This window comes from Pan troglodytes, chromosome 1, assembly GCF_028858775.2.
Source record: "Pan troglodytes isolate AG18354 chromosome 1, NHGRI_mPanTro3-v2.0_pri, whole genome shotgun sequence".
Taxonomy (NCBI): Eukaryota; Metazoa; Chordata; class Mammalia; order Primates; family Hominidae; genus Pan; species Pan troglodytes.
Genome location: NC_072398.2, coordinates 87,198,634 through 87,211,729, shown reverse-complemented (window position 1 = coordinate 87,211,729; position 13,096 = coordinate 87,198,634). Strand labels below are relative to the sequence as shown.

The following is a 13,096-nucleotide window of genomic DNA, read 5'->3' as shown; positions in this document are numbered from 1 at the left end:
AATGTTATAGAGGAAGGAGAGCATATATTGGGTAAGAAAAAAAAAAAAAAGGCTGTTTCTGCCACAATTCAGTTTCCCCAACAAAATAAAAACTTGGATTTATATTCTTTAAAAGAAAATATCCTCTGTAGCACAGTGCTGAATACATGACAGGACACTGTGCTCAGTAAATTTTTTTTAAATGAACAGTAAGGGCCGGTCGCAGTGGCTCACACCTGTAATCCCAGCACTTTGGGAGGCCGAGGCGGACAGATCACGAGGTCAGGAGATCAAGACCATCCTGGCTAACATGGTGAAACCCCGTCTCTACTAAAAATACAAAAAATTAGCCGGGCGTGGTGGCGGGCGCCTGTAGTCCCAGCTACTCTGCAGGCTGAGGCAGGAGAATGGCATGAACCCGGGAGGCGGAGCTTGCAGTGAATGGAGATCGTGCCACTGCACTCCAGCTTGGGTGACAGAGCAAGACTCCATCTCAAAAAAAAGAAAAGACAGTAAGAGGCCAGTAAATATTTATTGAGTGATTACAGCTCCTTTGTTTCTGAAAATGTGACTCACAGTATTAATGATCTGAAAAAGAGTAAGATGAACACAGAGAGAAAGTAATGATTCAGGATTCATTGTTGTGAGGTTCAAGAAACATTTATTTTGAGGAAGTGGAGGTAAATATTCAATGAAGTTAACTACATTGTCCCAGATATATAGATAAGATAGATAAAATGTATATATTATATATTATATAGACACTTATTTTTATTATAAGATATGTACTGTTAGAGTTGGTAGTATACCAGCTTTGGTTCCCTGCAGTCTGATTTTTGGGCCTCTTGGTAAACAAGTACTTAAAAACTGTTACCCCAGTTTGCAAACCTTTAATAATTAGAGACAAGGCAGGTTAACGTAATAATTTGTATGCATGCAAGATATGATTCTTCTTTTTCATAAATCATACCTAGTTTTTAGCTTTCTGCTGCAAAAGTAACTAGTTTGTTAGAAATTTAGTGAAAAGAAAAAGTAGGAGACATTGTGTTCAGAAGATCATGTTTAAAAACAACAATTAGTATGGCATCTGTATCTTAGCAGGAAACTCAGAATTAAGTCTGAGCCTGACCTTAACCCATGACCAGTGGAATCTAAGTTTGTTTATTTTTACAATAGCCTTAATCTGGGGCTTGCAAGTTTTTTGGTTTGTTTTCACATTCAATTTAGAGACCCTGAAGCAGTATTTTAATGATAGGAATTAAGCTATGTATAACTTTCATGGCTTGAAGATCAGCAAATTCTGTTTTTTCTTGGTTATAATGTTATCTTACTCAGAAATGTGTGATCTTTGTGTCTAACAATGCACTTAAAAAAACAAAACAAAAAATTCCCTTGCTGCAATGCTGGAATTCTAACAGAATTTACTCATCTTCTCTCTCCTCCCCAATTTTTAAAAGCATGTTCTCATGGAAATGTTGCCTTGAATTACACAAAATACAAGCAGTTACTGGAAATGTTTTCTACACAGTTCTGTTCATGTATATCAATTTCAATCTGTTTTTCACTTTTTAGATTTTTTTCTTAGTTTTGCTGATAATCACACTTCATAATCATATCAACTTTGAACTTTGAAGTTGTGTTGAATTTTTATTGCTCTCAGCTGTATCAGATCCTACTTTTTGATGAGTTATTTCATATAGTAAGTTTGTTGAATGAATGGTGAAACAATGAACACAGGAACAAGAAAAGAAAGCAAAATGCGTCAAACTTAGGTTTAGTTTTATCTCCAGTTTAACCATGCTCCCTTAAATGGAAATGCTAATATACTTCTTTTTTTCTTTTTTCTGTAACAGTTCATATGTTTTTGCTAGGAAGAAGAGGAGTTATTGAAAACAGTAGTTAATATCAAAGTCATAAGTCATTTATAATCAGCCTTAGAATGCCTACAGATGTATATACATTTTTCAAAACACTTATACTCTGCCTTTTCTGAAGCCAAGCTTCTCTTGGCTTATTCTTACTTTTAGTACTTGTGTGCTGGAAATTAGAAACCTCAGATGCCCTGCACAGTGTAGGACTATACAATTGTGCTAGGCATGTATTTATAATTCTTTAACTCTTCTACCAAACTGTGTGCTTTTTAAGAGCAAAAACTGTACAACTTCTTTAGCATGCACCTGTCACTTGCAAATAAATGTCTAATTCTGTGGTCCCTTCAAAGGGAGAAGAGGAGGCTAAGCAGGCAAGGCTCTAGGCCTTGGCCCTGCTTCAGTCAGAATCTTTCTTCTACATGTTGATAATTTCTTTCTTCTACAGATAGAAAATTCCTGGGATAAGAATTTTGATGGGAAAAAGAGTTTATTGCCTTTAAAAAAAAAAAGTTTGAGAATGACTGTTTAGGGGATAGATACTCTCAGTATCTTGTGACATTATCTAGTCTAGCCCCCATCATTTTACAGGACTGGAAACTGAAACACAGAAAGGATACGTAGTCTTGTCCAGATTATACAGCTATTTAGTGGCAGAATTAGAATTAAAATCCCTTGTCTTGACTGCTTGACCAGTGTTCTTTATAGTGGTGCTACGGCATATGTGTTGTAAAAACCTAGGAGTTTTCCAAGATCACTGCATAGTGCCTGACAACGGTAGACACTCTGTAAATGTGTATTACATTAATGAATGAATGATTCTAAGCTGGTTTGTAGTTAATTAAGCCAACTTCAAATAAAAACTATAATTTTTCATCATCCCAACGAAATATTGACCTCTTAGAAGCCCTGAATTTGGCCTGTTCTAGGACTAAGCCAATTGTTATATATAACAGATTGTTCTTTGTTAATTTTAGGATCACCTGCTGTTACCAGCTACCACCCATAACAAGACCACAAGACCAAAAATGTCAATTGTGTTACCAGCAATAAACATAAATGGTAAGTTGAAATTCTGATGTATGAACAATATGAGATTTCATTGTTTAACCAAGATTCTCTTCATTAGTTCAAAGACATTTAAAATGTTCAGTTAAATGAGTATATATCCGTACATTATTTCTGAAACATTTTTCCACTGTTTTATTATTTTTAAAATCCATTATTCTTCTTAAAAAAATTACTACATCCCTAAAAGAAAAAGTAGCTTTCTTTTACTTACAAAATTGGAAAAGCTAGCATCTTGACTGCTCTACAGACTTGCATCTGCAACCCTTCTAGTCATAAATGTAGTGTAAGAAGCCCCTGCTGTGTTCTGACAGTGAATTTGTAAATTAGATTTTTGGAACTCAAAGCAGTTTCCTGTGTTACCTAAATGTTGATATCATCCTAGACCATGCCACAGAAGCCTATTTATGTTTAATTGATAATACTGATGAGTTTGACACTGATAGTATTACTATTGCGTTTTGTTATATTACTAGCCCTGGACATTAAGCAAAATACAAATAATAATATAATGCACAGATGTTAAGGCATAATATACCTGCTTATAGTTTAGAAGAAAAAAAAAAGACAAGCACAAAAATCACTGTACTCCAAAGAGAAAGTCACATAAGTAATATGTGAGGTACTAAGAAATCTAGTGAAAAGAGATTACTTTCAGCTTGATTCTTCATGGAGAAGAGAAATAACTCACTCCCATTACCGGTTGTGGATTATAAATGAGCACAGTGTATGTTATTGACTAATTGCTTTCTCTGACACATTATATTGAAAATCGGAGAGTTGGCCATCTTTTTCAAGTTTGTGTATCTCACATAATGTAGGTACTAGTAAATTTTCTGTCTGGTAGCAAAAACCTCAGTATATGAAGAAGATGAAAACGAAAAGCCCTTTGAACTAACCTGCAGTCGAACCAGTTCACATTTTGATTGATAAATATAATTAAACCTTCAAATACAATTATAAAACAAAACACTAGAATTTTGGGGGGATTCCAGATAAGTTTCAATAAAATTTAGTCTTCAGGGGAAAAGTGGTATTCATCATACATTTTAAGACCATAGAGGACCTTAGAATTTCATGATCTGTATATAGACAGCTTATTAGAAATGCTTAGGAAGTAACTTCATAGACATAAATGGGCTTTTTGTTAAAGCATAAAAATTACAATATTTACTTAGCCTTACAAAGACATTCAGAATAAGTTTAAGAAAAACAGTAACATTGAGAAGAACATCTCTTTCTTCAGTAAAGACATACCTTTGAAGTTACTCATGGAATAATCATTTACTACCTGAAGAAGAATATATTGCAAAGTGCATTTTATTACATTCCAAAGAATGTATTTAGGAAGTCTCACTTATACTCAATCTATAGGTACCTAAGTTTCTCTGCCTAAACTAGAATAGACCAAAGGGTCAGCTTATGCTCAGAAAGGCTATTTTCTAAGCTTTATCAAGGCAGAATTCACTTAATTTTGTTCTCTGATACTGGGTTCTTATGCAAGAGAATGCCTGGTCTTATTTTGTAACAGTGAGCTATCTATTTATATTAAGCCAAAACCAACAAGATGCTGTTTGACTATGTTTATCTTGGCCAGGTGACTGATTTTTGAAGAGGAGCCTTTCATGGATTTGGAAAAATCCAGTCATTAGAGGATCATTGTCTTTTTAATCTGTTTCATACTCTTTGTAAATAGTCTTTTTAAGAACTTCCCTTTTTAGGATAAGTCCTATTAAAAAATCAAAATTCAAATTCAAGAAATATTGATTGAATATATACCGTGTTTCAAGTACCATGCTACATCCTCAGCCTTTTCTCTTAACAGTCTTGCTCTGAGGATACTTCTTAAATTAGAGCCTGATTTTTCCCCTTCCTCATGTACCTCAAAGTCTGCAGCAGGGCAGGTGGTATCCTTGCTTCCCACTACAACTTTCAAATTATTTCTCCTTCAGTCCCCTTAACATCTTGCAAATCTGTCACATCACACTTTACTCCTCTAACCCTTATTTGTTGCTGCCGTCTACTCCACCTTCACTGACGACTCCTCTACTGCCTCTGTCATCCTGCTGTCTAACTTCAGCATCCCCATAGAGGAGTCATTAGTACTCTAGCCTTTTTTGATCCAGTCATCTTTTATTCCGCGCCACCTCAGCCTCCCATCCATATGGTCATAATCTAGACCTTATCATCATCAACAGCAGCACTCTCTTTCAGATCTCCTTTTCAGGCATCCCACTCTCTGACTGTTACTTACTGTCTTACTTTAAAACTCACACTCCAACTACTCTCTTAACTTACAAATCTACAGTCCTTTGACCCTGCCACTTCTTTTCTGTGTCCATCACATCCTTAATGGCCATACATTCCTCCTTACCCAGCTTAAATTCCACGGTCCCTGTCACCACTCTCTTGTGAACACCCCTTACTTCCTGGCTCCTTTCTTAGGTCCCACTTTCTTGGAAAAACTGCTCTCTAGGTAAACCCAGCTCTTCTCTCTATGCCTGCTCTCAAGCAGCTGAAAATTGCTAGAAAGTATCGTTCAGTGAGAACAAGTAGATTCACTTCAAATTTATGACCATTAATTTCAAGGGGATATTTAATATGCCAGTCATTACTAGTAAATTCACTTTCCCTCTCTCTGAAAGAAAGAATTTCTCACCTTCTCTTGTCAAAACTCCAACATCCTCTCTCCCCACTCCCTCAGCTGATGAACTCACCAAATACTACACTGAGAAAATAGATGTCATCATGCAAGAGCTACATCATGTTTCCACTACCACCGGCCCAGCTGCATCTACACCCACAAACTCTGCCTTCCCTCTTGTTGCACTGAAAGAAAAGTCTCTTCCATTGGGTTCTAAATCCCAGCTTTGCTACTTGCTGGATATGTATCATTGGACAAGTTAATTAACTTTTCTGTACCTCAGCTTCCTCATCTGTAAAAGAAGATATTAGTAATACCTTCCTCTAAGAGTTGATGTGAGAATGAAATAAGTAAAAAAGCTTTAAATAGTGCCTGACTATTTTGGGGTTAGCTGCTGTTTTACTGCAATAATCATCATTGCCATTGTCCTTGAGACATCATTGCCAACTTCTAAGGTAATTTCTTCCTTTTGGACCCTGACTCCTAGCACTTCTCACAGTGCTCAAAGACTTTACTCTGCATTTATACCATTCCTCTTTTATACAGTTTCTTCTTCTCTACTGGGTCATTCCCATCAGCATATAAATGTCTTTTTTTTTTTTTCCTCGAGGGAGGGACTCATTCTGTTGCCCAGGCTGGGGTACAATGGCGTGACCCATGGCTCACTCCCACCTCCACCTCCTGGGCTCAAGCAGTTCTCCCACTTCAGCCTCCCGAGCAGCTCCTGAACACAGGCACATTCCACTCCCAGCTAATTTTTAAATTATTTGTAGAGACAGAGTCTCCCTATGTTGCCCAGGCTGGTCTTGAACTCCTAGGCTCAAGTGATCCTCCTGCCTCAGCCTCCCAAAGTGCTAGGATTACAGACATGAGCCACTGCACCCAGCCCAAAATGTCTTAATATTACTGTTACCTCTGGTGTAGGGAGACTTCTTTGACTTCACATCCTATTTCTCTGTTACCCTTTAGAGCAGAACTCTCAAAAGACTTACACTCACTGCTTCTACTTCCTTACCTCTGATTCTGTCTTCTTTTCACGCTTACCAAGCTTTTGCCATTTCACTTCATGAAATGCTCTTGCCCTTCCACTCCACTGAAATGCTCTTGCAAAACGGAAGTCAATGACAAATATCTCGCCAAGTCAAAGGTCATGTCTCCATGGTCATCTTACTTGACCTCTCAACAGTATTTGACACAGCTAACTATTTCCTCTTTTTTTTAGTCCACCCAATTCTTACTTTAAAAAATTTCAAATCTATAGAAAAGTTGACAGATGAGTGCAGTAAATATCTAGAGACCCTTAACTAGATACCACCAATTGTTAACATTTTTCTATATTTGTTTTATATCTATCTATGTACACTCACCAGATTTTAAAACCTATTTGAGAGTGAATTGCAGATAACATGGTGCTTTACCCCTAAATATTTGAAAATACATCTGCTATAGAAAGGACTTTCTCTTACATAACCACAATAAAATGATGATACTAAAAAAAGTTTAACATTGATACAGTAGAGTTCAATGTATAGCATATATTCACATCTCTCCATTTTCCCCCAAAATATTCTTTATAACTTTTTGAATATATGTTCCAAAGATTATACATTACACCCACTCATCATACCTCTTTGGTTTCCTTTAATCTAGAAAAGCTCCTATCCTTTTTACTGTCTTTCATGACATTTACGTTTTTAAAAATTAGACTTATTTAGGTATAATGTACATACAATAAAATTCACCAATTTTTTGTATACAATGTAATGAATTTTGACAAAAGTAAACCATTGTGAAGCCACCATTTCAACCAAGATATGAATGTTGTCACTACTTCAAAAAATTCCCTCATGCTCCTTTCCAGTCATTCCCCTCCTGTACATTTTTGACATCCCTTCTTTCTTGAAATATGTTATTTTCTAGGCTTTCATGATACCATGACTTGTCTAGGTTTCCTCCTGTATCTCCTCAGTCAGCTTATCCAGCTTCTCCTCTTCTGTGAGGTTGGAATCTTGTTTGTTATGTTCGCCGCTTACCACCATATCCCCAGCCCCTGGAATAGTACCTGGTGTAGGAAACCTTGAAAGATGAGGCACTTTCATTTACATTAACTCATGTCATGCTGAGCTGCCAGTTACGTGCAGGTTAACTGTTCTTTATTCAAATGCTGGGATCATGTGGTGTGAATCCATTGGTCAAAAAGGAAAGATAAGAAGGACAAAATGCATGGGACCAGAATTATTTCAGATTTTGGATTGTTTCAGATTGTGGAATATTTGCATATACATAAGGAGATATCCTGGGGATGGGACCCAAGTCTAGATATGAAATTTATCATTTATGTTTCAGATACACCTTATATACACAGTCTGAAGGTAATTTTATACACAATTTTTTTTTTTTTTTGAGACAGAGTCGTGCTCTGTCGCCTGGGTTGGAATGCAGTGGTGCGATCTCAGCTCACTGCAAGCTCCATCTCCCGGGTTCACACCATTCTCCTGCCTCAGCCTCCCGAGTAGCTGGGACTACAGGCGCCTGCCACCACGCCCGGCTAATTTTTTGTATTTTTAGTAGAGTTAGAGTTTCACCATGTTAGCCAGGATGGTTTCGATGTCCTGACCTCATGATCCGCCCACCTCGGCCTCCCAAAGTGCTGGGATTACAGGCGTGAGCCACCGCGCCCGGCCTTTATACACAATTTTTCACAATTTTGCTCATGAAACAAAGTTAATATACATTGAACCATCAGAAAATAAAGGGTCAGGTGTGGATTTTCCACTTGTGGCATTATGTCAATACTCAAAAGGTTTTAGATTTTGGAGCAATTTGGATTTCAGATTTTTGGATTAGGGATACTCAACTTTTATTCTCTTTTTTTTAATAGATAATGCCTCAAGAAAGTAATTCATACCATTTGCACAACCACTATATAGCAGAGCCAAGATTTACATACATTGTATAAAATATCTTCTAATTAATTATATTGTGTTAATTCAGTATTAAAGACAGATGTGCAAGGATTGAAAATATTTGGGACTCCAAAATTTAAGATAGATTTTATACCATTTTATTCCTACACTATAAGGTGGGAAAGATTCATTGGGAGCAGTATAACATAATACAGTCATTTGAATTTGGTAGGTATATGTTTGTTGAATAAAAGAATAAGTAAGGTAAATGTTATTTGGTGATTACTTTGTGACCACTTGAAAATATTTTACTAGTTTAATAATATTTTATATAATTAATAATAGTTAGCAAGCACAGATTAGTCTAATCTTTTCAAGTGTAAAGTAATTAAAACATATACTAGGCTACCTTTCTACCACATTGAGATTTGGACTTCAGAGTGAATTGAAATTATTAGCCTCCTTTTCAGCAATTGTTCTATAAATAAAACCATGCAAAAAGTTGTCCTATGGGAAACTATAATTCTATAGGATTCTTCAAGACCCAGAGATAAATTTCTTTGGCTTATTAGACTTATGGATTTGACAAATTATATTATAATTACATAATGTATAATCTGAAGAGTTTAAGTTATGTAGGCACAAAAAGTTTGAGTACCTATTTATTGAAAGAGCAGAGACATTGTGAGGATATCCCTAATATCAGAGTTGTTCATTCTGAGCATATAAGGGTTTGAGAAAGTTGAATAAAATACATTTTCTGTCATTTCTGCGTTTAAAAGTTACATACAACTTGGAAACAAAAATGAGTTGTGGAGATGATCCCTCTCTGTGACTCAAGTGGAGCTTGTAAAATTTTGGAGAGGGTGGCAAAGGATAGAAAGTGAAGACAGAAATTCAGATTTTATTGAGCAACTGGTTTATGTAATATGCTGGATGGGGATATTTGTAAGATGAATTTGATTTTCCAATTTAAGCACAGTAAATTACATTTCCAGGTCAATGTCTGGTCTTAAACTGTAACGTATTATGATTATACTTTGTGGTTTTAAGCCATGGAAGAAAGTTTCAGAAATCGCTAAAGAGAGTAGGATATGGGTGTGAAATTAATGCCATTTAGAAATCACGTCATATCGTCTGTGTTCTCCATGCCAGTTTTATTTTTGTAATTTATTGTTTTTTACTTTGCATTCTGTTTATTATTTAAATTCCTTTGTTTCATAAGAGAGTTGAAAACAGGTTAGTGAAGCTGCAAGAAAGTAAGTCTTTCTTTGTCTGAGGAAGTTGTCACACAAGATCATTGAAATAAAAATAGAATGCTAGGTATGCTTTGAAAAGGCTTTTTTAAAAAAGGATTGCATGGTTGGTGGAACAGTGGATGATGGACTAAAAGCTACTGATTTCTTTTTTTTTAAAGGATTTTGGAAGTTCTACTAGTAGTTACTGTAAGCTAACATTTCCTGCTTTTAAATTATTTCTACTTATGTTGTGGCAAAGCTGTTCATTTCCTTTCTTTCACTCTTGGTAAATAATTGAACAAGATAGAGCATAGAAAAGGGGGTTTTTAATTTGATTTTTTAGTGATATGTTTGTTTTTTTAATGGTAGATAGCTAAACTTTGTAGATATCTTTCATAGGGGAATGAATTCTATGAACAAGCCATCAGCAGATATGTTTCATAATTTGGCCAACATGTTCATTGATTTGTTTTTACTGTTTCCCTTCCCTTCTGTGTGCCATGTACCTGTTTGTGTGGTACATGTGTAATAAAAATAAACAACTGTTTATAACTGTTACTTGAATTAAGGGCCCACGTAGATGAACAAATGACTACCAGGCTAAACTGTAATTATATTTAATCTCAAAGTAATTTCCATCCATATAAAGAAAATCTAGAAGAGCTTAATAGCAATGGTTGCAAATACTAGTGCCAGCACATGCAACACATTTTTAGTTGGAGAGGTCGTAACAGAAGGGTAGGAAGCAAACCAACCAAATAAATGTGTTGGTTTTAAAAATAAAAGAATATTCATATAACTGCTTTTGATGATCACAGTTTTTTGGACTATCCCAAGGCAAATATATTTGGAAACTGTCCTATTCATTCTGCTCAAGCAGCCTGGTTTCCTAAGCAGGTCGAGAGTTTTTCCTTTTATTCTTCTCAATATATTTCTCCTTAAAGGTCTGCAGGTTGTCTATTTTTTTTTAAAAAGTATTATCTACCTTGCATTTTCATTGTAATTCATTTCATTTCAGTTTCATATCATTGTATCCACACAGTTGAATGGAGTCTTCACTTAAAACTATGTTTTAATTTTTAAAAAATACATAATCATAGTTCTCTTTCTCTCTCTCTTTTTTTTTTTTTTTTTTTGAGACAGAGTCTCGCTCTGTCGCCCAGGCTGGAGTGCAGTGGCGTGATCTTGGCTCACTGCAACCTCCACCTCCTGGGTTCACGCCATTCTCCTGCCTCAGCCTCCCAAATAGCTGGGACTACAGGTGCCTGCCACCATGCCCGGCTAATTTTTTATATTTTTAGTAGAGACGGGGTTTCACGATGTTAGCCAGGGTGGTCTCGATCTCCTGACCTCATGATCTGCCCGCCTCGGCCTCCCAAAGTGCTGGGATTACAGGCATGAGCCACCGCACCCAGCCCTTTTTTTTTTTTTTTTCTTTTTTTGGAGACAGGATCTTGTTATATTGCCCAGGCTGAACCTGAGCTCCTGGGCTCAAATGATCCTCCCACGTCAGCCCTCTAATAAGTAGCTGGGAGTATAGGCATGTGCCACTGCACCCAGCTTTAGTTCTCTAACTTTTGACTCATTATTAAAACTAGTAATAAAATTCCCATACTCAGAATTTCTACTGAGGAAAGGAGAAAAATCACACTATTCACCTGAAAAAATAATTTTTTTCTCAAAACATATATACAGATCCACTAATTATGTGCAACTGGCAAGTAAAAGATGAGAGTTCACATTTACTCTACTAACTTCAATAGGTACTACCTTTGTAGAGACCTGAGGCCTGAACTGATTTGGCAGTTTTCTACAGAGAAGGCAATCACCTACAGAGACAGAGTATGTATGAATCAAATTATCTTTAGAATTTGGTGGAATTTGGCTGAATTCCTTAGATCCGTTTTTAGCTCACTGCCCCACATTGATGCTAAGATACCAGTTAGGCCTAGACCAACAATGATGATTTAGATCAATTCTAAACCAGAAACAATATGCTGATTAATTTTTAAGACATCAGTTAGGTACCAGGTAATATAAATTCCCAATGTCTATGGTATAGAATCAAAAATTAGAAGAATATGATATGTAATAGAATATTGATAACTAGTATCAGTTGGTACCTTGGGAGATAAAAATTGAACTAGGCTATCAAGGATATTTAGAATATAAGGATAAAGAGAGTATAAGGTGTTTGTGTACGGCATCTAGCTACAAGTTGCAAAAACCTAAGATTTGGCTTAAATAAGTTGGTTTCATTTCATTTCATTTCATTTCATTTTCTTTTTCCTTTCCTTTTCCTTTTCCTTTCCTTTCCTTGCCTTGCCTTTCCCTTCCCTTCCCTTTCCCTTCCCTTTCCTTTCCTTTCCTTTTTCAGAGTCTCAATCTGTCACCCAGGTTGGAGTGCAGTGGTGTGATCTTGGCTCACTACAACCTCTGCCTCCTGGGTTCAAGTGAGTCTCCTGAGTAGCTGGGACTACAGGAACACATCAGCATGCCCAGCTAATTTTTGTATTTTTAGCAGAGACTGGGTTTTGCCATGTTGGCCAGGCTGCTCTCAAACTCCTGGCCTTAAGAGATCCACCCTCGGCCTCCCAAAGTGCTGGGATTACAGGTGTGAGCCACTGTGCCTGGCCATCAGTTGTTTTTTGTTTGTTTTATTATATTGAGAAGTCCACAGCAAAGAATCACAGTGAATGAGCCAGTTGCTGTGTTGAGTCAACGGCTTAAGAGCGGCTAAGGCCGAGATTGCAGAAATTCTTTTGGCCTTTCCCAGATGATCACAAAGTGACTGTTGCAGTTCAAGCCATCATATCTGTATTACAAGCAGAAAAAAGGAGGTGTCTATCAAGAAAGCAGACATTTTCCAGAAATTTCTAGAAAGCTCTGCTTATGTCTTATTGAACATAAACTGTGTCAACTATTTAGGCCTGGCTTCAAAGGAGGCTCAGAAAGATAATATTTTAACTAGGCACACTATGATTTGAAAAAAAATTTGGAGTCTTTTTAGTAAGGATCCACCCTCGGCCTCCCAAGGTGCTGGGATTACAGGTATGAGCCACCGTGCCTGGCCATCAGTTGTTTTTTGTTTGTTTGTTTTATTATATTGAGAAGTACACAGCAAAAAATCACAGTGATGAACCAGTTGCTGTGTTGAGTCAACAACTTAAGAGCAGCTAAGGCCAAGCAGCAGCTGCTTGCTGCAGCACTCCATCATATGCTAAATTGGAATTGAGCAAAGTGTCTGGGAAGAGACAGTAAAGAGAGGATTTATGTTGAAAAGAGAAATAAATATTTATTTATTGCATGGGATGCAGCCAGAAGATTTAGGTCATTAATGAGTTGAGGAAGTAACTTTAAACTATCAAACATAAGAATAACACAATGAAGACT

At 36.5% G+C, this 13,096-nt stretch overlaps 1 protein-coding gene across 11 annotated transcripts in view; it reads left to right on the top strand.

Annotated features, from left to right (window-relative positions):
• Positions 1 to 13,096, top strand: part of ATF6 (activating transcription factor 6) — a 198,343-nt gene that overhangs the window by 145,810 nt on the left and 39,437 nt on the right. For all 11 annotated transcript variants that reach the window (XM_009436665.5, XM_001174215.7, XM_016931047.4 and 8 more), the window contains exon 15: positions 2,825 to 2,909. In XM_009436665.5, the coding sequence (XP_009434940.2) occupies positions 2,825 to 2,909 (85 nt within the window). The remainder of the gene's footprint in view (positions 1 to 2,824; positions 2,910 to 13,096) is intronic.